The sequence below is a fragment of the Embiotoca jacksoni genome, unplaced genomic scaffold (assembly GCF_022577435.1).
Source record: "Embiotoca jacksoni isolate LCO1_2020_lvr unplaced genomic scaffold, fEmbJac1.0.p SCAF_13, whole genome shotgun sequence".
NCBI lineage: Eukaryota > Metazoa > Chordata > Actinopteri > Embiotocidae > Embiotoca > Embiotoca jacksoni.
In genome coordinates this window covers 17,651,763-17,677,112 of record NW_027185263.1, presented here as the reverse complement: position 1 = coordinate 17,677,112, position 25,350 = coordinate 17,651,763, and the positions used below count along the sequence as shown (strand labels likewise).

Sequence of the window (25,350 nt, the reverse complement as noted above, 5' to 3'; positions counted from 1 at the left end):
CCACTGCGGTCTGATACGACCCCGACTGCTACTAACAAAAACAAAGAACCTTAATGTGATTTTGAATAAAAAAAAAAAAAAAAAAAAAAAAAAAAAAAAAAAAAAAAGGAGAGAAAATAAATCCACATGGTCAGCATAATTTAATGAGACAGAGTGTGAAAGGAACTAAGTGGATAAGCAAATGCAGAGTGGGCTAGTGGGTGGGTGGTGGATGAAGTCAGTGATATTTCAGCATCCCTGGGTGGTTAGCCTGCTGACAGGGAGGGGAAAACTGGAAGAGTGAGAGACAACGAGGGAGGCCGTGAGTGTGGGAGGGGTAGGTGTGTGTGTGTGTGTGGGGGGGGGGGGGGCTGCTCCCTGTGCCAGAAAATGAAACCAGCACCACCGGATTTAACTGTACCATATGTATGTACAGCATATGGAGAGATCAGAGAGAGAGAGAGACAGGAAGGACAAAAGCCTTGTCATGATTTGAATGTCAGTCCCCCAGCCTGTTTAGGCAGGCAAGGATTTGCATATTGGGTTTGGAGCCAGAGCCCAGGGACAGGGTGGGGTGGGTAGATATAGTCGTCTTCATGGTGCTCTGGGTGTGGCTGCTCTGGGAACGGGACAGGACTCGGCACAGGTCTGACCTCAGGACACAAGATCACGCAGTGATCACGCCGTGTTTGCACCAATGTCAGATTCCTGTTCTCTTTTTGTTCATTTCATTAGAACACAGAACCGACATGATGTCTGACTCATGTAAAATCAATATATACCAGTCGATATTGTACCAATTCATAAATCTGACTGATGGTTTTCTAGATGTGACCTCATTTTGTTACTTAATAGTTTTATACAACTTACCCAAATATGGATCAAAGTAAACATTCTGCATAATTTTGCACAAAATAGTCAATCTATTTCACATCGTTTTCTAATACTGCTACAACTTCTTTATAATGCTAACAGTGTTGAGTTGAAATGCGGTTTTAATTTGTGTCGAGAGCACAAGTGCTACTCTTCTGCTCTTAATTCAGAACTGACGGCGAAGGCTTAACTTGGAATCTGAAATGGAGATGATGTCAGTGTGGAGAGGGCAAATCAGTAATGTGATAACTGTTTGGATGTGAAACATTAGACAGGGAAATTGGAGTTGTGATGTACTCAGTATCCTCCTTGTCCCTCTTTCTTGGCTGACATGTGAGATTCTTTAGAGGCTTGAGGGTCAACACCGACCCGGTGTGGTCAAGACTTATCACATAATGAACAGAGCACTGATCCTCTTTTCAACAGACTTTATTTATAATGAAAGCAGGTAAACATTACAGTGCATACACCTTTAAAATGAGCCACGTACAGACATGTATATTAGACATAAAATACAGGCACTTACCCAGAAATATAAACAGAATTTCTAGACGCACACGCGCACGCGCACACACACACACACACACACACACACACACATCCAGACAGTCGTGCCAAAAGGGGGCTCCCTTATGGAACAGGACATCCTGAAACTGCCAAGAAAAACACTCTTTGAGCCAGCGAGCCATTCCAGTGTTATCCAGTGATTTTGCTTTAATGACCAGGAAAAAGTTTGACCCTTTTGCTCTATTCTAGAAAAAGAAGAATCTAAAATAAAACTGAGGCTTTTGTGGCAAAACTATACACTGGTCAAGCAATGATTTTCAGCTTTGTATAATTACCAATTTGTGGCCCTTAGAAATACACCCCCTCAAGAGGGTTGTTCCAATAAAATGCAGCCTCCTACAAAAGAGAAAAAAAAAAAAAGAAAAAAAAAAAGTGCCTATTGAGCAAGAGAAGAAAGTCCTCAGAAAAACAGAAGAGGGAAGTGTAAAAGGGAAGGGGAGAGACGGGGAGCACTGCATGTACCATACCTAGAACTCAGTGTCACAATGAGATGTGTTGCAATAAGGTGTGTGCTGTCTGGATTCTCTGGAAATTCAAGAGAGTGGAGCCAACTCACACACACACACACACACACACACACACACACACACACACACACACACACACACACACACACACACACACACACACACACACACACACACACACACACGTATACAGAGAAGTACATCACGACATCTGCATTTACAAACATGCGGAAAAAAAACACAGTTCCTCACATAAAACCACATAAAAACCCTCACAGACGTCAGCATGGAGGAAATAAACAATGGACCCATGTCTCCGACGTTTCACAAGCGGTTGGGATAAAAGGGAAGTGACATCGCAGCACACGTCTCTAAATGGGAACTGATGCTAACTGAAACAATGACAGTAACAGAAGGAGGACAAAACAGGATGCTGGTCAGATGAAAGAGCCCGAAATGTCAGACAGCCTACAGACTGTTGTCGCCTTGCAATCTTAACAGCCAACACCAGTCTGATAAGCTATCTGACAGGCCGAGAGAGTGACGGACATGCCTGAGACGTATGCATGTACAGAAACGACAACAATGGAGAAAAAAGAAAAAAAGGAAAAAAAAAGAAAAAAAAAAAGAAAGAAAAGAAAAAGAATCCTGATCCTGACTTACCGTGACGGGAGAAAAGAGATGTGAATGTTCTGACTAGAGCTGGTGCAGAGCGCAGGGTGCAGCTCGCTCAACAGTACCCCTCTGTTTTGAATCTACTCGAGTGATTCGTCTCCTGGCTCCGTGACTGGGGCAGTGCAACGAGTTCATTCCGAGGTTCAGCTGAGGTAACGGCACAGACGCGTTTCACTGTGCGCTTGAGGGTTTTTTTTCTCTCTCTCTCTCTCTCCCTGCTGCTTGTGCCTGCTCCGGCGCCCACTGCGCTCAGTCCAGCGTAGCACAGCAGCGGTACGACAAGAGAAGAAAATAGCACATTTCACTGGCAATTAGGAGAAGAAGAAGAAGAAGAAGAAGAAGAGAGAGAGAGAGAAAAAAAAAAGGAAGCATATATCGAGAGCCAGCTGACGTTATCCAGCGAATCAAAAAAGGCACCAAAAAGAAAAAAAAAGAAAAAAGAAAAGAACATTCATCAGATAAGATGCAGAGTTTTGTTTCAAGAGCAGCTTATGTAATAGCAAACATGAGCTCGGTGTCCTCGTCTCCGGGAAAAAGGATACCAAAAAAAAAAAAAAAAAAAAAAAAAAAAAAAAATCTCCGACAAGTGAAGACAAAGAAGAAGACTTATCTGACAGCGAGGCTGCCTCCAAGTTAACGGGAACAGCTACTATCTGCCGCTAAGACTTCCAGGCAGACTCCGGGTCTATTAGTGGAGCACAAGCTGCTTTAATCCATAAAAGATAAAAGGGAGAGCAACAAATGTGGCAGACACGCAAACACAAGCTCTCTCTCTCTCTCTCTCTCTCTCTCTGGCTCGGCGTCTCACACAGTTGTAGATCTGATTCAATATATGGCTGCATCTGGTAAAGTAGCCCCGGGCTGACTCATGCACTCTCTTCCTGGAAGCAGAACAATAAGGGCAGACAAAGGGACCAGCAGGGTGATTCATGGCCGATTTATAATTTCTCATCCAAAAGTACTACCGTGAGCTTTACTGCAAACACAAAAGAGGTGGTCATCTAAAGCACCATGTACAGCGTAGAAACAGTCATTAACATCTCTACTCCAGCCGGCTTACAGCCCTACAGTATGTAGAAATGACACCATTACTTACAGTCTTCTTACATGTCTTATCTAACCACAGCCAAAACTGCACCACAGCGCTACAGTACAGAAATAAATACAGAATATCTTAATAACAAACCGGCAAATATATATCCTAAATAAAAAGGTTATTACACAAAGAACTTTGCGCTGGTTTTATAAAACACAACACATTCAAAACAATCCTAGTTTATTCAGATAAAGTGGATTCCAGCGACTCTACGGACGTATAAGACTTTAAGGTTCCTCCAGTGGACTAAACAGTGCAGCTTAAGGCCTTACTTGGGGGGGGGGGGGGGGGGGGGGGAATTATTGCCAGCAGCTTCTTCTCACGTGCTCGGGAGCTGCTAAAAGCACCGACATGGACGCTTTAACAACACAACAGCTTACACACACACACACACACACACACACGCACACACGCACACACACACACACGCACGCACCACGCTCGCACGCACCCCGGCAGACACCTACCTTACACGGAACAATCGCCAAAATCACTACCAAGCGCAAAGCAAAGCCTTCGAAAGCAAGTAAATGGAAGTCCAAGTTCAACATGAACAGGTTGCTACGATAAGAAGCGGAGATAGCTGATATTTTTGCTGCAGGTAATGGGGAGGAGGAGGAGGAGGAGGAGGGAGTCTCCGCCGGGAGGGAGAGCAGATAGAGGGGAAAGGAGCGGAGAGAGCCTGCGAGCGGAGGAGGAGGCTTCCCGGATGGTCCGGCGAGATCTGGAGCTTCACTCCGTCTTGCTCTCCGACTGCTTCTCCTGCTGTTTGCGTTTGGCGTAGCTCTGAGCCGTAGAGTTGACAATGGAGCAGACAAAGAAGCATACCATGATGACCACAACCTTCTCAAAGAGCCACGACAGACAGCTCTCCTCCTGCCAGGAACCACAGAGAGAACAGAGACAGAGAGGAGAGGAGCTCAGTCAGTGAGCTGAAGGCCAGCCCCCCCCCCCCTCCCTCCCCTTCCCTCACCCCACACCCTGCTCTCCCCTCTGCTCCTGATGCTGTAGGCTAGGTGGGGATCCAGCTCCATGTGCAGGACAGATAGAGATCAGGGGTAATAAAACACGCGGCAGCCCCCACCGTCCTCCCTCTGAACGCCCCCACTGACCCCAGCCTGCAGCCTGCAGCCTGCCTCCACCAACTTAAATTGCCTCGCTTCTCTCCTGTAACTGCTGGAGGCTCAAGTTACAAGAAAAAAGGAACATTGTTCTAGAAATGCCTTAATCTGTCCTTGTGCAACTCAAAGTCTATCCTTTTTTCTTTTTTCTTTCCTTCTCCTTTCGAGTAAGCGCATAAAAAAAGAAAAATTGTTTTCAATGAATCACTTCGAACAAGAGAAAAAAGGAGGGAGTGAGAGACCGAGAGGAGGGAGAACAGCTTTGAAAGAGAAATAGGCTTCAGCTACAACTGGCTCTTTTTGTTCTAGACATGGGGGTTTTGATGGATTGTCAGTGGCGGAGGGGAGGGGGGGTGGGGGGCCGCCCCGGTCTACAGTCAGCGCTGGGTTCAGGCGGGGCACTGAGTGCAAGTGTGTGTGTGACACATAGGGGAGTGACCACACTCACACACACTCTCCCAATTGGTAAGATGAAGCATGAGTCAGCACGCCCAGCTACAGTAGTACAGTTCAATACAGCAAATGAAGCCAGACCCCACACTGGCCCCTCTCCTCCCCCCTCCGCCCCCACCCCCACCCCCACCCCCACCCCCACCCGGAGCCCGCCCAGTGCAGTGCTAACCTACTGTGTCATTCTGGCCCTAAACAAGCTTCTATAATTTACTGTGTCACTACAGGTTACAGTCAAATATACGTAATTCGTCATTATTCAGTCTTATGATAAAATTCAATAAAAAAAAAAAACATATATATAATTTGTTTTTAAAATACCAATTAAAGGCCAGTGGCACAGGTAAAGCAGGAAGAAAAAGAATGAATTGTGTCAGTGAGAGAAAATGGGTCAGGGATATAAAGGAGGGCTGAGATAAAAGAAAAGAGAGGAACAACAACAACAAAAAAAAACAACAAAAAAAAAAAAGTGGAGGGAGAAGAAGTAAAAGAGGCAAAAGTAAGGGGCCCGCATTCTTGTCTTGGCGGGCACACATGAATGAACCGAGGCTGTGAGCCGGGGGCTGAGGCCCCTGTACTTACAGTTTGGATCCCCTCTCCAGCGTGATGGTGCAGCTTGGCCTTCTGGGCCTCCAAGTACTCCCTGAAGGGCTTCTGCAGTGCCGCACCCAGCAGTGGAACAGCTCTGTTTCCACAAACAGAGGAGGAGGGGGGGGGGGGGGGGGGCATAGAAAGAGGAGGGGAAGGAGGGAGGAGGGGGGGGCACAAATCACGTCACATCATTGTTACTCACCAGCCCAAGGGCAGCAACAAAGGGAGGCATGCTGTCCTATCTCCTGTACAGTGTCGGTCTCCCCTGCTTCCTCTCTCCTCGGAGAGAGAGAGAGAGAGAGAGGAAGACGGAGAGAGCAACGAGTGCGATCCCTTCACCGCTCATCCCCACACAAGCACACACACAGACAAAATGACAGACCGTAACAGCTACAGGAAAAACAGCGACGGCTCAAAAACCCAACGAAAATAGAAAAAAAAAAAAAAATGAAAGGAAGCAGAGAGAAGGAAGCAGAGATAAAGTTGGCCGGTCCTCATACGGCAGCTGCAGCAGCAGTAGTCACCCACATTCTCCCGCTCCGCTCCGCTCCTCTCCTCTCCGCTCTCTCACACATACTCCTTCCTCCCTCTCTCCCTCTCTCTCTCACACACTCTGGTGAACCCGTTCAACTCCCCTGCAGTGCCTCCTCTGCCGCTGCAGCGAGGAGAAATGAATGACTTCTCAGAACTCTCACATTTATCACAGGCGGTTCCTGTAAGAACTGGTTTCAGCAAATTAATGAGGAAGTGAGCTGTGTCATCACTGGCTGAGACCTGAGGGGATGGCCCAAGGGGGAGGGCACTCCTGTAAGACAGCCCATATTAGGAAACCCTTTACAAGATTTAGCCACCAACTACAAGCATACTACTGATCCCCTCTCCCCCCCCCCACCCCTCCTTCTTCCCCGCTTACACACACAACTCTGAGGAAAAAAAAAAAATAAAAAAAAAAAAGGACGTGAGACGCTGCAGAGAATGCCCTCGAAGAGGAGCGAATCAGTGGCCCATCCCTAGGCAGGAGTTAGTGATTAATCACTAAACAAATACATACTAAAGACCTTCACTTCTTCTCTTTTGTGGCTATTCACAGTCAATTACATCTCCCGAACTTTTGTTTCAAAGCATTCCTTATTTTTTCCACTTCTGCGTCTTTTGTTCGCGTTGGGGAGGCATCATCAAAGCTCGGAGACACATCAAAGATTTTACGGCAGGTTTGTGTGGGCAGTCGTGTCACATACGGTTGAGTTTATAGCTGATAACTTTCTCTGAAGGAGGCAAGTCATTTCCGTCCTTGCCCTCCTCCACACACACACACACAGATACATGTACACACACACACACACACACACCTATGCCATGGTGAGAAAAAAACACATTGTGTTAAATGATTGAGTTTACAACAAGGAAGCCTTTTAGTAATGATTAACTATATAACAGGTAATGGATATCCTACATGTGAACAGGCATGAAGCAGACAGGAAGTCTAACAGATGGATCACGCTTTAAATTACACAAAAGAAAATGGTTAGGACACACGGTATCAAAAATCAAGGACTTTTCTTTTTGGAGGGAAACAAAGCCTCTCCTATTCCCATCCCCCACTTCACAAAATTCCTGACACAAACACACACCGAAAGTTACCAAAACTAATTCAAAAATAAATGACCCGGATGTCAAGTTGAATATGAGTTTGCAGAAGAATAAAAATTAGAAAACACGGGAAGATACACAGTATCAACAGTATACAACAGATAAAAGTAAACAGGCATGAACAAAGAAGCAGAGAAACAGTTTTCAGAAATGGCGGGCGAATCATCTCCTACACGATGAGCAACACTGAGTCATGAGCCTGGGCAAATCCTCCAACAAAGAAGCTCAAGGCTAGCAGTCTAAAACTACAATTTAATGCCACAGAGTCAGGACTGTCTCTTGGTCTTTCCATTAAATATCTGGTGATTTTGTGGTGGTTTTTTTTTTTGTTGGGGACTATATTTTCGCTTTCTGCTGAAGGTATTGAGAAATAGTTGGATTTAAGACTTCCTACTGTAAGTGTGTTCATAATTTACCAGTGAGTACCTGAGGTTAACATTTCTCTGTGTGACAGAAGTTCAGAAGATTACCTGTGTTAGTCTGAGATCAAATTTACTTTCTGTTTGCTGGAATCAAATGTCTGTCTCTTGTGCATGTTTTAAATAACTGTAATATGTTGAACAGTATCTGTTGTAAAAGTTGGTTTTAATGTTCAGTAAAAGTTTATAAAGTATGTTGAGCAGTATCTGTTGTAAAAGTTGGTTTTAATGTTCAGTAAAAGTTTGTAAATTTATAGCTGAATATTTTCAGTTTTCTCTGAGTTGAGCTGATGAGGGAAAACCTCTCAGCTGAAATTTAATTTGGTAAACAATAAGAATGAACTTTCACAGCCACTGGACAAACTTTAACAACAGGTTTGTTAACTGTGCTGTAAGTAAGAGTACAAGAAGAATCCTCAATTCTACCTTTTTTCCGAAATGAGGCCTTGAGAAACGGAAATAAATCAGTTTGGCCAAAACTGTTCCCATCACTTGTTAAAAACTCTCATTCTGCAGAGCTTTTGACAATTTTTATATAAAGTATAAATGCTCATTTAAAATAAAGACTCATTCTGCCTGAATTTAGTGGAAAGTAGAATTTGATAAAAGTCACTAAAGCTGCACGTTAATTAAAATTTGGAAGAAAAAAAAAAGCCAAAATACTCAGAATAAAAACAAAGCTAAGAGTCATGTGTCTAATTCTATTAGATGAACTCAAACAACTCCACCAAAGATACCTTAAAATCAATTTCAATTTACAGTTTCTGTCCGTAGTTTCATTCTTTAGAGGGACTTTAAATGAGAAAAACTGACAATAGATTTTCCCATAAATTAATGCTGTATATTATTTCAAATGAGTTAACTGCTTTGTGTATTTCATAAGATAATCCTGTGTTTGTATCCAAAAATATAAATTTAAATAATAAATTAATTATCAAGCATGAAAAAACACTGCAAACTTATCTATAAAATGTGACTCTCACTTTCTTTTTCTAAAAAGGAAAAAAAACAAGAGCATTAAAAAGAAGAATAATGATAATAATAATGAAAAGTCTTAAAATGTAGGTGGTTTTACACCCATAAAACTCTGCATGTGTGGATCCTATCAAACTTTATAACAGTTGCTCTCAAATTGATTAAATTACTTCCAGAAGTTATGCAAAAAGCAGATGAGGTTTCACTTACTTGGGTTATAAAAATTATTTCTAGTATATAAGTGACTAATTATCCACACGATAGGTATGTTTTATACACCGGCACATGCTCTTAAACATAAGCTCTGTAGGTGATAATTAATTTAGTGATCAACATCAAATAGGTCGCACATAGACTTCTGGACATCAAGAACCAATGACTGTAGTGCCATCAAATGATTTCCAGTCAGTCACTAAAGTCGATCAATAATTAAATATAAAAGTCAATAATAGACTTATTAGACTTATAGTAATAAAGAAAATATATAAAAGGTGCAACACTGACATTTTTTATTTATTAATTTATCAGATGTAAAAGGTAAAATGCATCTTTGTTGCAAAAGAATAAAAGACAATGAACATGCAGAAAAGTTGGTTGAATGTGTGATGAGGAGCTCTGAGTCAAACTGCTGAGTTCAAGTTCTTTTGTTGACGTACGTAGAAAACAGTTTGAAACCCTTTGGATAAATGATATGTTCAAAGAAAACAAAGTACACACAGAAAGTTGACATTTACCACCCACACACACTTGTTCACACCTGTTTAAGTAGCTACACAAAATTACATTAAGAAAAGGGGATTAGCTTCATCCACGACGACATTCAAACTAACCCAACAACACACAATTAGATAAATATTTTTGGACATGATTGAAGCAGAGATAAAGAAGAAACCACGGCACCAGCAGCCTCCGTTAAACCACTAAAACAATCACTTTTTCCACTTTTCAAAATACTTCTCAGTGCGGTCACGCACTACATCTGTGCAACACAACTGTACCAACAAAACACAAAACTGTTTGACAGTTATATGCGTGTGTGTGTGTGTGTGTGTGTGTGTGTGTGTGTGTGTGTGTGTGTGTGTGTGTGTGTGTGTGTGTGTGTGTGTGTGTGTGTGAAATCCAACAGTGCTGCCCGTCAGTGGACTTTACAGTCAACTTTAGATTAGTGCATCAAAGCAACAAGCCACTGCTTCATTACATGACACACACACACACACACACACACACACACACAGACAGACAGACAGACACACACACACACACACACACACACACACACACACACACACACACTATTTAAATGTTTAATTAATTTATACAAAAATTAAATAATTATAAATAATAAAGACAAAATTAAGCTAAATATTAAAGGTACAGAAAATTTGGAAGAAAAAAAAAAGAAAGAAAGAAAGGTGAAATACACAAAGCAAATCCTCACACTTGTAGGAGACAGAAATATTTCCTAAAAACAGTCAACAACTTTACTTTACGTTTACTTTGTCTAACAAAGAAAAGCCATCAAACACAGTGTTTGTATGTTACCTGGGATCCACATCATACGCAGCCCACATTCTCTGCATCAAATTTGTTACTTTCAAAATACAGCAAAGTATCATAACTGTAACTGTACTTGTCATAACTTTCATCCTCAATAAAACTGCAACAACCACTCATTGAAACTGTGTCGTGTTTTTCTATCAGCACAGATCAATGATCAGCAATTGATCCAGAATCAGGAGAGAATGGAGTAAGAGAAGCAGGAAGTGTGGAGGGAAACCCCCACATCTCTCAGCTTCCTGCAGCCTGATTATTGCTGTAAAGAGTTTCATCTGAGTCTCATTTTATCAATGAATTATTATTTGCTCTTCATGGAGAATGGAGTGTGTTTAAGCGTCCCGTGTCCGTTCTGTGAAGGCTAAATTCCACAGGCCATGAGTCAGTGGTGACCTTTGACACGTCTGCCCTTCTGAAAGCTGCCACTTCCAATGACACGTGAACATGCGTAGATACACGCTCATGAAATTAACTGGTTTTTGTTCTTTATGCTAATGAAATCCCAACAATGACACACACGCGCACACGCACACACACACACACACACACACACACACACACACACACACACGTGCCCTGACGTCCCAGGCAGGGGAAGATAGAGAACAAGGGCTCACATGACAGCCAAACCCTGGCCAGGTCCAACGGGTTACGACATCATCACAACAACTGGCTTAGGCAATCGCTTGTGTTACCCAATGCTTCGCAGGGCCATAGTTCACACCTAACATAACAGCACCAACGCTGAAAGACGCACACGCACAGTGTGGTTAGGCGGCGCTCTGACCTGTGGTACTGACACTCTGACCTCTTCACCGTCTCTGTGCAAAACACTCTTGAGCCTCTTTTCATCATGTCAAGGCTTCATCAGTCGCTACTGCTTGAATTGGATTTTTATTAAGTGTTGGAATAATGAAATAATGGAATTGGGGGAGGAGGAGCGTATTTCACTTTATAGTGAGGAAAAACTTGATTCACGTGCTAATGTTGTAAGGTAATATCTGTGTGTGTGCTCGCCCGTGGGTGCGTCTGTTCCTCCTCCACTCCAACCAGGCTTTTTCCCAATGACTTCACCACTAAAGCATGGAGCCCACTCCTGGATGGAGATCCCCCTGCCCAGGGTGTTTATCACATCCTTGCTCCACCGCCGTCTGTGTCAGCCGGCACACCACACACACACACACACACACACACACACACACACACACACACACACACACACACACACGGATACATGCTATCCTCCTGGGTACCCACAGAGCTGCCAGGAAATCAGGGGGCACCAATTATAGCAGTCTATTATTCCTCTCACTTCCCAGACAGTCACATAAAACAGCCCTTCATCCCCTCTGACCCCCCCAGGTTCAGGTCAGCATGCCCACACAGGCCCTCTTGGTCTGGGTGTGGAGATGCTGGGTCACTGGGTAACCAGTCCTGGACCCTTCCACTGGCAAGAAAAAGAGGGTTATTCAATGAGTCAGATGTAACTGGAGACACATCCAGACAAGTCACACGGCTACTTGTAGAGCGGCAACAACAGGCAGGCCAGAAATAGAGGAGGCAGAAGATGATGAAGGGCACTGCCTGTTACTCCAACCATCCTGTGATGTCATGTTTGGAGGAACGGCTGCTGTATGGGATTTATGGTGACACTGTTTCCTATGGGACAATGTCTGAGCCTTGTTTCAAAGGAACACCTAATAACCCGGTGATAACCACACTGACTGTATTTTGACTCATATTTACAGGTCATTGGCTCAAATGGGAAACTATGTGCAAAAAATCTGACAACCCAAAGAACACTGAAACACAGAAGAGGAGTTAAATGATCACGTTGTGATATGTTAAATAAATGTGAAGGGAAGAAACACACGAAAGAAAACGAGGTCACGGTGGAAAATGAACGGCACGTGGAATAAATGAGACTGTTTGAAGCTCCCATAAATGAAATGTATGTCACTAATCCAACACAGCGGGTTGTAGTCAGGGAGCACAGCCGCACTTCTTCAGTGTACAGTACACACTGGGACGTCATATACACTGCTGCTCAAACAACCACACAGGTGCTGCGTACCTGTCATAAGCCACAACATGCTCCACATGTTGCACTTCAAACCTCTTGTACAAGCGAGTGCTTTACCAAACAAGACGAATTAAGCACAAAGACAGCCGGCACGATCAATTAAATATGATTGTTGTAAGAAAAGCCAAAAACAGAATATCCAAAAGTGATCATCTGATTTGCTCTCTGATCAGCCGTACAGAAAGGCTTCTCTTTGAGACTTCACACTGCAGGCGTTGTGGTTAGAAAGCCGTCAAATTCAGAGTGAAAATTCCTGTCTGTGTGACAATAGCCAGATTATGTCTTAATGTGCTGGAACAATGCTAAAAAAAAAAAAAAAAAAAATGCTAAACACTACATTATGACCCAATAAAACTTACAGTGTGATTTTATAAGCGTAGTTGTATAATTAGGAAATGAATTGCACTAATTGTATCCACAACAGTGATTTCACAAACTAAAAATAATAAGCAAATTATCAATGTGTCTGGGATAAAACAAAACAAAAAAAAACAGACTCACTTTTAATATCTGGTTTTCAACACAACTTGACAATATGGTTATTTTTCTGAACTGGACAATATAGTGAATATATACAGCAAGAAATATCACAACTAACCCTCTTTACTATCTGTGCTGCCTCTCCATTACTTGTTGCTGCTGTGAATATGGCTGACAGGGTCCAGTACGTCTTTCCTGATTGAGGTTTGATGGATGCAGGGAAGGGGCGTAGGGGGTGGGGGTCTAACCGGCTGCTCTCTGAGTCAAGGCCTGTCAGCGATGACTCCTCTCACAGAACACGGACATACGCAGATGTCCTCATGACAACTGGTGACATTACATTACACAGGATGATGTTCATGGGATTTACAAAACAATACACTTCAGTGGATGATGCTGATTAAGAGCTCGGGGTCACGTCATGTTCCCCTGATAAATGAGCCACTCGAAAAATTAATCAATGCCGCGCTGTTTCCTAAAAGAACGTCCAGGCCATTTGCCGTCCTGATGAATAAATACATTAGTAATTTCATAGCCTCGGCCTGAGAATGTGTCGGAATGATTTGATGAGCAAGCGGCATGTGTGTTATGCCACCGAGTGTGGGAAACAAAACAAATGAATCAGGAATGAATAACGCAGGAAGTCCAGGAACACGGTGCCTGAGAGGCACATAATATGACACCAGACCTGGAACACACTTTCTGACCTCTCCCTCTCTTTGTATCTCTCTCTTTGTCTCACACACACACACACACACACACACTCAGCAAAGCTACAATTACAGATCTGTGTGCCCCTTCAGAGTTCCTCAGTGTGCTATTAACCACAGAAATAGGCCTGCAGAACACAACGTGCACAATAAGTCTTATTGAGCGACTGAATTTTATTTTTAAATGGCTGTAGTAAGACCTTTTGGCTCCGAGTCAAAGTTTTCTCTGTCTGTTACTGCCTCCGTGTTTCTGTCAGCTTTGGACTCCCTGCTGGGTCTCACATTAAACTTAATGATGCCGTATAAAAAAAAAAAAAGAGTCGGTAGCGACCCACCACGCCATCCTTCACTCCGCTATCTTGCCCTGTTCACCTCTGGTCCCGTCTGCCCGGTCCTACGTGAGGCGTCTGACTGGGCGGGCAGTGGAAGGACTGATCAATGCCATCTTTGTCAGGGTGCTTCTCAGGTGACCAGAGCACCCAGTGACTAATAGGGTTGAAAATACTCCCTTCCTCCAGATTGGGTTAACAGAACACCTTGCTCAAAAGGCTTAAAGATGGATATTTATAGCAGCAGTTATACAACAAAGGCGCAAATGGCTACAGATTTTCAGTAACATTTTCTGTCTCCTACTTTATTTGAGCGTCAGCAGAGACTGCGGGTCACATTTTCTCTCGTGTGTTTATTACACAGTAGATATTGATTGATGAAGAGAATTTACTGCCCTAATTGGGTGCATTCTGCTTCACACAAACTTGTGCGGTGACACGGGGAACGTAAAAAAAAAATCCCTCCCTGCTCTGTAACTCAAGATCACGCCACAAGTACCTTCGAACCAGACAAACCCACATTCAGTGTAAAACCACACATACCGAGTTTCTATATGAGCCAGAGGTGTGCATTCAAGACGGGTAAAATTCAGTGGAAACAAACACTCAGATTTTTCCCCCCTAAAACTTCAGTGGTTCGATACTTTAACACGGAATAACGGCATTAGTGTGAAAACTCAGAATAGTTTGATTTGCATTTCTCAACAATTTCACTTCTCCAGGATCCCAAGTTAACTTCAGTTATTCTGTTATCTGTTTTACTCTTACTCCAATAACTGGGTTAAGGTATAGCAACACACTGTGTCATTACCCTGTAATTGTATCTTTACAATGAGTGTGAAAGCTGATTGTGATCTGGAAGGTTCTAGTGTGATCCAGCGAGCGGTTCATACAACCACCAGCTGGCCCGCACTGACCTGTGCTCCTCTCCTGGCCTCCTCCTGAGCAGCGCTGCCTGCTGGGATCTCCTAATGCTGCGAGCCTTGTGCAGCAGGAACAGCCATCTGCAGGCCCATTGTGTTGGTAATAGAGTCCCGCTGTAGAGATGGACTCGCATGGAAATAGGTGCATTCTCATAGAGACATGCCGTGTTCCCCCCATGGCCCCAGCACACCAAGTTTCTAGTGGATAACCTTTTCAGGTCCCGACTCTTCCTTTCTGCATGTCAATGGCTTTCTCCCTGAGAGTCTGACAGTGATACTCCCTCCCTTGACACATGACTGTGAAGGATTTGTCAAGCTCTACAGAAGACATGGACAGTGCCTTGCTCAATCAAAATGATGGATTATTAAGATGAATAATTTAAAATTGTGGTGTGAAAATATAACTAATGTTGTCTCTCTTGCTGTCTCTGCTTCTCAATTTGTCTCTCACAAACATAACCCACCTCTCTTTGTCCTCTACAGAAACTAAACCCAGTCACTGCTGACAAGGTGTAAACACACTGGAATCCTGCAGACGGTGAATCACCAGCACTTTGTTGGCCAAAGCCATCCGACAGACTTCATCACCACAGCTTCTTTCTCCAAATGAGGAAAGACTTCTGTTTTTTTTCCTCCTCACGTGTCATCACATACAAATGTTTGCTTAAAAAGTGGCACGAATCACTAAATTCAGCCCAAACACAGCGACTCACATCAGATCAAACGAGGAGGCCGGAGACCCAGACAGCATGTCAAACACAGGAAAGCTCCCTGTTCCATTACTGCATGCAGTGGGTGATTTGGAGCCTTTCCTGCTGTACATCACCATCTCGCCGGCTGATGAAGCACCAGCTGAGATTAGAGAAATCTCGGGGAGGATCGGGCACAGAAGAAGATAAATGTGTTGCTCTGGAGTTATATGGAGCAGAGCAGCGGGGCCTTGCTCAGTCTCTGAGGCCCTTCTAGGGTTGTCAACCTCACTAGCATGTGAAATATAAATTGTTAAAATATAAGAACATCTGCATGCTGTGGGAAAAGGCAGGACACTGATCATAAATACTTTTTATGACCTAGCACACACTTTTGTGGGTTTTTTGTGATTGCAGGTAAGAAAAAAAAAAAAACCACTACATAGATAACATCACGAGAACTTTTGTCATACGAGCGCTTCAGATTTTAATCAACGGCTTGCTCAATGAGAGTTTGCAGAATTTTCTTCTCATTTAAACAATGACTGTACAGGTACGGGCAGTCTTGAAGACGAGACATTTGTACATTAGTCACAGGACGTAAGAAACCTAACAAGTCTGATCAGAAACACAGCTCCGACAGACCTGGTTATCAGCTCTCGTTATCAGCCCAAAAGGCCTGTGAGGAGGGTTTTATAGTGACTTTGTGGCACTTCAAAGCAAAAACTAGCTTCATTATTATCCCACTACTGCCAACAGAAGGTTATAGATTTAATTTGAAACACTTTGCACAGCAGGAAAAGACCGAAAGCCATCTGCCAGAGATATACAAATCTGTTTCCACAATACACATGAAAAAGTAATCCATCAAGTTTGAAATGTCTGACCTGCATTTTTGTCCTAAACAGACAGTAATTAGAAAAACAGTATAAAAAGGAAGAACATTTGACTGAACTGTCAAAGGACAGAAATTATTTTTCCACTAAAGCCTTTTTGTGGCCTCTCAGAAGAAACATCAGAAAGTCATAACTATCTGATGGAAATTTCACTTACATGTATGTTGTTCATTCTAAAAAGGTCTTTTGCATATTCTCAACATTTTCCATTTTCTAACCAGTGAGAAAAAACTGGTCATTTTGGTTAAGAAAGGAGACGAAAATATCCGTTAACAGTTTTAGAGCCACATGACATTTAAGACATAAAACCCCTTCTATGAAAATGAAATTCAGTAACACCCAAGTTTTCCATTTGTCATTCAAAGAAAAAACACTTCCCTAATTTTAACTGCTCATCAATGACTGAAAACTAAAATATCCCTAAAAATGACCAGATTGATAGAAGCGCATTTAAAAAATTAATCAGAACATGAAACGAAATCACTTCGAACAACTTTGGTTGCCACATTTATCTATATTGCAACTTTCTGAATGAAACGTTAGAAAATAAAATTGTGGATAAATTGTGGGTAAATAAAATAAATATCCTCTGTTATGATTACAGGAATATTAACCAAATATAACATTAATCAAACTATACTGCTTCCCTGTACTGTTGATTCTGATAAGTAGCCAGTGTTACAGTATTTTAATCTCTGATTTCATCAGGTTTCCATGATCACATCTTAAAAAATACAGATGCTACTCAAATGGAAACGCAGCACCATGTACCGAGTTCTTATTACAGAAAATTCTGATACTGATTCTTGCTATTACTGAAACTCAAAGTCTGGGCTTTTTGAAGATTCAACGTCACACTGCAACACACTTCTCAGGGGATTCACCAGGTAAGTTATGAATAAACCGTCCTGAAGGACACAAACTAAAATAAAAAGTTACTGTCGATGTTGTCAGGAAGCTGATACATGATTGAAATTAAAGAATTAGTAACTTGAAAAAATAAAGATAAATATCTCAATAAAAAAATTAGAAAACCGTATGCTTAAGATATTATAATTCTTCAGTACAAATAATGTTGTGTAAGGCATCCACTGTGAGCCACAAACGTCTGTTTTTTTCTGTTTGTGCCAACTGGCTCAGCAAACAGGCAAAGAGCCGGAAATGAATTGTGTAGTATTGTATTATGTCATGTGAGAATGAAATCACCATAGCCAAAGTCCAACGGTCACTTCATTCACTCACAAAGACAAATACTTTTCTAAATCCAGAGCCTGGCCAACAAAAACAAAGCCGTTTACCCTGTTAATACAATTACACAAAAAAGACACAAATTGTGTCCATAATAAATCATCAACTGAAAACATTTAATTCAAAGTAAATTCTATCATAAAATATAACATTTCTATCAAATGCCTAAAACATTTGATATAAATAAACCAAACATGAAATGAATCATTAAAGAATTTTCATTTATTATATATTTTGCATCATGACTGTTTATACAATACTAAGAAATCAGGATTTCACTGAAAAGAGTTTTCATATAGTTGATAAATCAAATAACATAATAACCAAATGAAAAAAGATTAAATCAGCCTGCAATGTAACCCTAACAAAGGCCACGTTTGTGTGTGCGCGCGTGCACGTAGGGTCAGTATGTGGACACAAATGCAGGGGGTGGCATCTATAGGTGCCTCCATTTTAGCAAGTATAAAAGTGTAAAAAAAAAAAAAAAAAAAAAAATTCTAATTCAAGCATCTGCACAGTTCACAGTCAGTCAGGAAAGGGTTAAATGGAAAGGCTGTCACCCATTCATAAGGTAATATGTGACTGAGAGTGAGAGTGAGAGCAGCACAGAGAATTAGAGGTGAAGGTGGAAAGGCTGAGGAAGGAAGCTGACGGTTGACAAGTTGTAAAGTTCCTTTCGAGAAGAAGCAGGCAGTGAGTCAGACTGAAACCTGTCAATAACCAATGATGTGTCGCTGTGTGTCTGCAGCTCAATGAACAGTGACTGCCGCAGGGCACAGGTCTTTCACAATACACACACACACACACACACACACACACACACACACACACACACGTGCACACACACACACACACACGTGCACACACACACACACACACACACACACACACACACACACACACACACACACACACACACACACACGTGCACACGCAGACAAAGGGAGAGTATCCAACTAGTTTTTATTTCTAGAGTTCTTGTTAAGCTTGTGCTGTTGATCAAACCTCAAGTGGAAAATATTCTATTATTTGCCACTACAACAGGATTAAAATACTTTCAATAAAAATAAAAAAGTAAATAAAAAAGTAAATAAATAAATATATATATATACACAGAGAAAAGTGCAACCGCAGGTTTTTTTTTAAGTTGCAGTCATGAGCGATCTCTTCCAAAAGTCATGCTAGAAACAAAACATAAAAAAGACAACTTGGTGAGGAAGAGAGCTGACGCAATCTTGCTGCCTGGTTTCAGCACAACAAGTGTGTGTGTTGGACCAAGAGCACCTCAGTGTGTGAATGTGCATGTAACGTGTGTGTGAGAGGGAAAGAGACACCAACAGTACAGGAGTGTATGCATGTGTAATAAACAGCACTCCCACCAGCAGGTGTGTCGAACGCAGTTTCCAGCTGCAGCCCTTGGCACCTCTACAAGGACACCCATCATGGCACCCATCAGCACCCACACCCAACACCAAGGCTCTCCCCACCTCTATTACATGGAGCCCTCATTTCCCAGAAGCCCAGAGGCTGTATGTGTAGGTGTGATTGTAATAATTTGTTTTGCATATTTTGTGAAAAGTTGTACTGGTTTACATCTTGGTAAAACTAGTTTCCCCACAAAGTAGTTGGTCTATTCAATAATGCACCTACAGCCCACTGACACTGTTCCCATCTGGGCCTCCACAAATATGAACATTAATACATTTCCTTTGTGAAAACTCAAACGTGTTTCTTTCCTCCCAAGAGGTATCCATGCTCATAAACATGTCTTGCCTGTTCGCCGTACACCTGAAAGGCCTGATTTTAGTCCAAAAGATAAACGGTGGTTTCATTGTGATCCACCTGAGGACACTCAGGAGCAGCCGCTCTCTTTTGGCCCGTTCTCCCTATGAGATCAGGTACGAAAGGTACTAACTGACAACAAAAACAGTGTATCACGAGAGATAAAGCAGAGAAGGAGGATTCTGTGATAGACAAGAGTTCATCCTGTCCTGTGAAGCAGCCAGAACATGTTCATGCCCATAGTCATCCAGTGGAAAAATCCAAGCCATTAATCACCATGTTAGAGTATTGCAGCAGAGCGAGGAGCCAGACGGGGAACAAAATGTGACAAATCCCCGTTTCGAGGTCTGTACGAAGAATCATAAAGCAACAAGTCATCTTCTAAAATCAACAGGTTTAACTCAAAATCTATTCTGAGTGTACACAACGTTTACGAGGGTGATGAAGAGGAGGAGGCAGAGTTCATACAAAATCACCTGAAGGCCCAACCAACACCCAAAAGGTCCCTCAACTGTCAAGCTCTGCATTAACCCTTTCGTGTGTGGTACCCTGTACACACACACACACACACACACACACACACACACACACACTGAGGCTTACTCACCCGATGAGGGAGACCATCTGCTCTACGATGTGCCTGCTGAAGGTGATGATCACAAACAGTTTCTGTATGACAAAGAAGCAGAGGAAGAGCGAGTCAGTTATTGAACCTTGAGGTCACTACTGCTGGGGTGCTGAACGAGGCGGTGTGCGCATCATGGTTTGACCAGTAATTCCTAAACTCCCTCACACTGACACACACACCACACCGTGCTCATTATGGCCACATCCATGCATTGCACGACCAAAGTGGTTTAGACTAAAAGCTGCTATGAAGGGCAAGAAAATGTGTCATGGTGGACAAGAAATGAAAGAAAATAAAAGGCAGAGTTCTATGACACACCATCTACGCAGTACACAAGGTCAACATATCACAGTGGCTGTCATCAGAAGAGCAAGCGTGAGTGGAGTGTGTGTGTGTGTGTGTGTGTGTGTGTGTGTGTGTGTGTGTGTGTGTGTGTGTGTGTTTGTGTGCGTTTGTGTGTGTGTGCGCGCTTAAAGGACGAAGTAAAGGGATCAAAGGAGACGTGTCATTGCTTCAGAGGGGGTCTGGATCCGGCTCCTGTCTGGTCTAATTCCTGCTTAGTCACCAGGACAGAACAGGCGACTGGCATCCTCCTGATTGGGGGGGGGGGTTGGGGGGGGGCAGGAACATGCAGACACTAATTGACCAGATTAGAAGAGGTCCTTTACTTTAACCTCTCTGAGTGGTTGTAGGTTACTGTACTCTTATAAACAAACACATGTTTCTGACCACTAAAAATGTGGTTCGATTCTATAACATCTAGATTGCTTTCAACATGGAATTAGAAAGGCTTTAACCCGACACAGCTTTTGGCAGATCCATCAGTACAAACTCATGCTGTGCAGAAAGGGATTGTTGAAACCCACACAACCTTATTTTAAATTGTAGTCCAGATCCAAAGGTCTCCAAAGATACTAAATATATACAGTCAAATTACAGGGAAACGTGTATAAAATGAGCAATCTAGAATTTTCCATTTTATGTCATGATGGAGACATAAAAATACTATTTGTTGATGAATATTTCACTCACTTTAAATCTCACAATTTGCAATTACACTGAGCAGCGTGATTAACAATATTTTGCACAATACTTCTGCAACAAACTAATAAAATGGATTGAAAGTCCTGACATGGATGCGTTCCCATACTGAGTGCTGACATGCTATTAAATTAGGAAATTATAATTACATTAATTATACCAAGCTACAAACTGGCTTGATTGAAGGGATTTTAGGAAGCGTTTCATGAAGACCACTGATAACGTCCACAACAATTTAAAAACAATTAAGTGGTGGAATTGGGAAAAACTATGGAAAACATCCAGAGAAAGTTAAAGCACACTACAAGTGGACAAAGCCATGCCTTACATTTCAAAGGTCCCACCACAGATCACTCAGCACCACCATCACTTTGAATTTCATGATCAGTGAACACTGTGATGTAACATGTGGATCCAGGTCGTGCATGTATTGTCACTGGGTGTTGTTTTTTTGTGGCTGTAAAAACTCAATGAATGAGAGACTCGCATGTCGCAAAAATAACAAAAACTCATAAGTGGCATTTTTCATCATTAAACAAATAAAGATTCACATTTCATTTGTGCCCATGCAACAAATAAACACTTACTTCACAGACAGCTACGACTAATCTGCCACCACACACACAAAGCACAGAGGAAGGAACAGCAAGATGGTAGACGCAGGAAAGCTGACTAAGATGTCTTCAATGTGTCTGTTGAGAAACTCTTGGTGACAAAGAGTCAACTTACTGAATTCAGTTAACTGATAGTGTGGATAAGAGATACGCACATCCTGGCTATGGCCCTTTTTACACACACCACACACACACACACACACACACACACACACACACACACACACACACACACACACACACACACACACACACCATTACATCAGCTCTCAGTAGTTCGTAGAGAAGGACCACTCATTAACTGAGTCATATGACAGTGAGAACTCTTGTTTCTGCACCTCTAATCACGTTCATATTCAGATTAAAAAGCCAAATGGCAGAACAGTAACCGTTCTCCTTTCACTTCTTCTATATGAAAGTCTCCACCACACCTAGCACAGCTTCTGTTCTCCTCTCTCAGAGGCCTGAAACGTGTCCTTCCATGACATCACCCGAGATCCTGAAGTGACCTGCTGTGTCACAAAGCAGCTGACGGTTTCCATTCAACAGCAATGTTCACAGGAGAGCTTAATGAACATAAAAAATAAATAAAAAGGCCTCTCCTTGGAGACTGGTGAGAAGACACCTGAAGCACAGGTACAAACGCAGATCAAAAAGGCGCTTTGAAGCAGTGAGGCTGCTCAAATTTTTACACCCACACACAAACACACACACCTCAAAATCCCCTTTTGTTCTCTCTTGGCCATTGAGGGAGAACATCACCTGCTCCTCAGAGTGCTCTCTTCTAATGCTTCTTGTTTTCACTGTAAACGACTCAACTCTTTGCATCAGAAGCAAAATGTGAGCTTGAAGAAAATGAAACCTAGCAGCTACAGGAGAGATCAGGAGCCCCCGGACATGCCGGAGAGCCGGTGAAGTCTTTCTTTCCCTGAGAAGGAGAGGGACACACCTCTGACAGTAGGAGGCCCCTGGGACCCTGGGTGTAATCTGGTCCTCTGTGTGTGATTGTGCCTGCCATGTATGCAACCCCCCCCCCCCTCCCTGTCCCTCTCTTTCTCCATCGCCTCCCACAGACAATGTTTATCTGCCTTTGCTAGTGTTCATGAGGTTCACACATCTTTTTTCTTCTGTTTGTGGCAGGATCATGTTTTCTGCATATGATAGAAAAAAAATAAAGCAGAGAGGGAACAAAATGCTTTGCTTTTAAGCCCCCCCCCCCTTTGTCCAACTGAGAAAATTCCTGCTTCAAAACAAAAAGTCGAGCCTCTGACAGTAATCACAGACATATTGCAAATTCCTGGACACAAATTGAGGATTTTCCAGGATTAGAAGGAACGTTTGTGAAGCCTGATGAAGTTTCCTCACTTCAGTTTCTTTTTTTTTTTTATTTTTTCTTTTTTTTTTACTTTTCTAATGAAGCTTTTACTTTACTTGTTTCCTGTATCTGCTGAAGCCTGACCAGTCTACTGTACAGTGTACTGGGGCTGCTGCAGCTGCAATCACAAAATGGTTGACTCCCCCTACTTTAGCTGCACAAAATGGCCTCCCTACTACCAGCTGACTGCAGTGTGGAGATGCTGTGTATGAAGGTAACTCATTATCTCACACATTTCTCCCTCTGAACAACATTAAAGATGTAGTCATGTCGCAAACTTTGCCACAAAGATGTTTTAAAAAGATAAAACACAAATACTTGACATCAAATGTTGTGAAACTGAGCCTCACCATAAATCAAAGGTGACTGTATGTTTATGAACACTGTTTTGGGGAAGAGGATTATCCTTTGCATTACCTACATGGATGTAACTGATGTAAATGCAATTTACCTGAATGTGCATCTTGATGACCGCTTTTCCAATAAGTGTTGCACCAAAAAAAGTCCAAAACGGGACCAGAAAATGTCCACATGTTATTCCTGCCAGGTCAAACAGGGGATTTGGAATCTGGTAGAAAATAATAAAGATGGTTAGAGTTGTTGTTTTGTAAACTTCACCTCAAGAAATATAAAAGCAGGCAAAGAAAGAAAGTGATAAACTAGTGTCACAGGAAATTGAAGTCCATTTAGTCTTTTTTTTTTTTTTTTTTTTTTTGCCCGGTCTGTTTTACTTTTGAGTCCTACAGGGAAAATCAGAAGGTGACTGTGTCATGAGACTATCTGATAGATGTCAATTGTGCATTTCTTTCTTTTTTGCTCACATGTTTAACAATTCAGCGCTGTCGTGTCTTTTAAATGATGCACAACTGCCATATAACATGAAGTTGGATATGACAAAATTATTCAGAACTGTAAAGCCCACAGTGCAGGTAAAGATAAATACTTTAAAGAAAGATAAAGTGAGGTGTGGTTCCACTTACAGAGGCACAGGCTAAAATCCCAAAGAATCCGACCTTCTGGATGAGTTTCTGTACGGCTACTTTTGCCCGGGTTGCAAAGTCCTGGAAAAGAGAACAAGCAAGAAAAATGTGTGATTAAATTGTTTCCGGAAACATGCTGATGTTTACTGATCACATACTATTTGCATACCGAGTGCTCAACACTGACAACATTTTATTTACGGGACACATTTCAAACCTGCATCACTGATTTTTTTTTTCTGAACAGGAAATTGCAAAATAACAGTAATTATTCTTCTAAATATTGTTGTTGAGTTTATATCAGACACATATCACATTGTCTTTATAAATACCAGATTATTTCTGACAGTTTCAACTGTTTAAAATGATTATTTGATGATAAAGTATTAACAATTACTGGTGAATTTCAGATTAATAAGTAAATTAATTCAAATTTAAATAATAAAGTGCTGCTGACACATTTATGAAGGGCACCTTAGAGAAAACAGTTTTCTCTTTCTTTGTGAAGTTTTTATGTGGAAGAGCGATCACTGACTTGTGTGAAATAAATGTGCATATCCAGGTGCAATATTGCTTTTAAAGTGATTTTTAATGGGTGCTTTGAAACCATTTATATTTCACATTAAAACAAAATATTTTAGGGTAACAACTTAATTTGGGATAACATCTTAATGATCTGCTTTTAGGATCTTTGACATCTCTGTGTTACTGTTCCATCTTCTTCACAATATACTGTCTGTGTACTGACATTAAAACTCTCCATTTTATATCCTAAAACACATTATTGTCAAAATGAAACGAAAAATGAGAGAATGACCCGTTTCTATTTTCCAATCTCTGCTTATTTTCGAATGAGTGCAAAGCAGCAGCTGCAACAGGAGAATTTCTACCTCCTGTAAATTTGTCCTCAACAAAAAGCTTTAATCATTTTCTGAGCTAGATAGCAACTGACAAGCAAAATAATTAGATCTTCAAAAAGTGAGATGTAAAGCAGTGCAGACTTTAGAGAGCATGAAAGTAGATACTTTAATGAATTGTGAATGAGAGGGATTTTCACTAACTAAATCTCTGGGTCTATGTTTATAAACACTTCAAAATTTAGTTTCATTTTTAGTTTCATTTTAAATGATATAGATCTACAAAAAACAACACTTA

At 41.8% G+C, this 25,350-nt stretch overlaps 1 protein-coding gene across 3 annotated transcripts in view; it reads right to left on the bottom strand.

Annotated features, from left to right (window-relative positions):
* Positions 1–1,265: 1,265 nt before the first annotated feature.
* LOC138196708 (vacuole membrane protein 1-like) overlaps positions 1,266–25,350 on the bottom strand; it is a 55,188-nt gene continuing 31,103 nt past the window's right edge. For all 3 annotated transcript variants that reach the window (XM_069147030.1, XM_069147029.1, XM_069147031.1), the window contains exons 8-12: positions 24,196–24,276; positions 23,667–23,783; positions 20,165–20,226; positions 5,811–5,913; positions 1,266–4,533 (exon numbers count right to left, since the gene is read on the bottom strand). In XM_069147030.1, the coding sequence (XP_069003131.1) occupies positions 4,390–4,533; positions 5,811–5,913; positions 20,165–20,226; positions 23,667–23,783; positions 24,196–24,276 (507 nt within the window). In that variant the 3' untranslated portion in view covers positions 1,266–4,389. The remainder of the gene's footprint in view (positions 4,534–5,810; positions 5,914–20,164; positions 20,227–23,666; positions 23,784–24,195; positions 24,277–25,350) is intronic.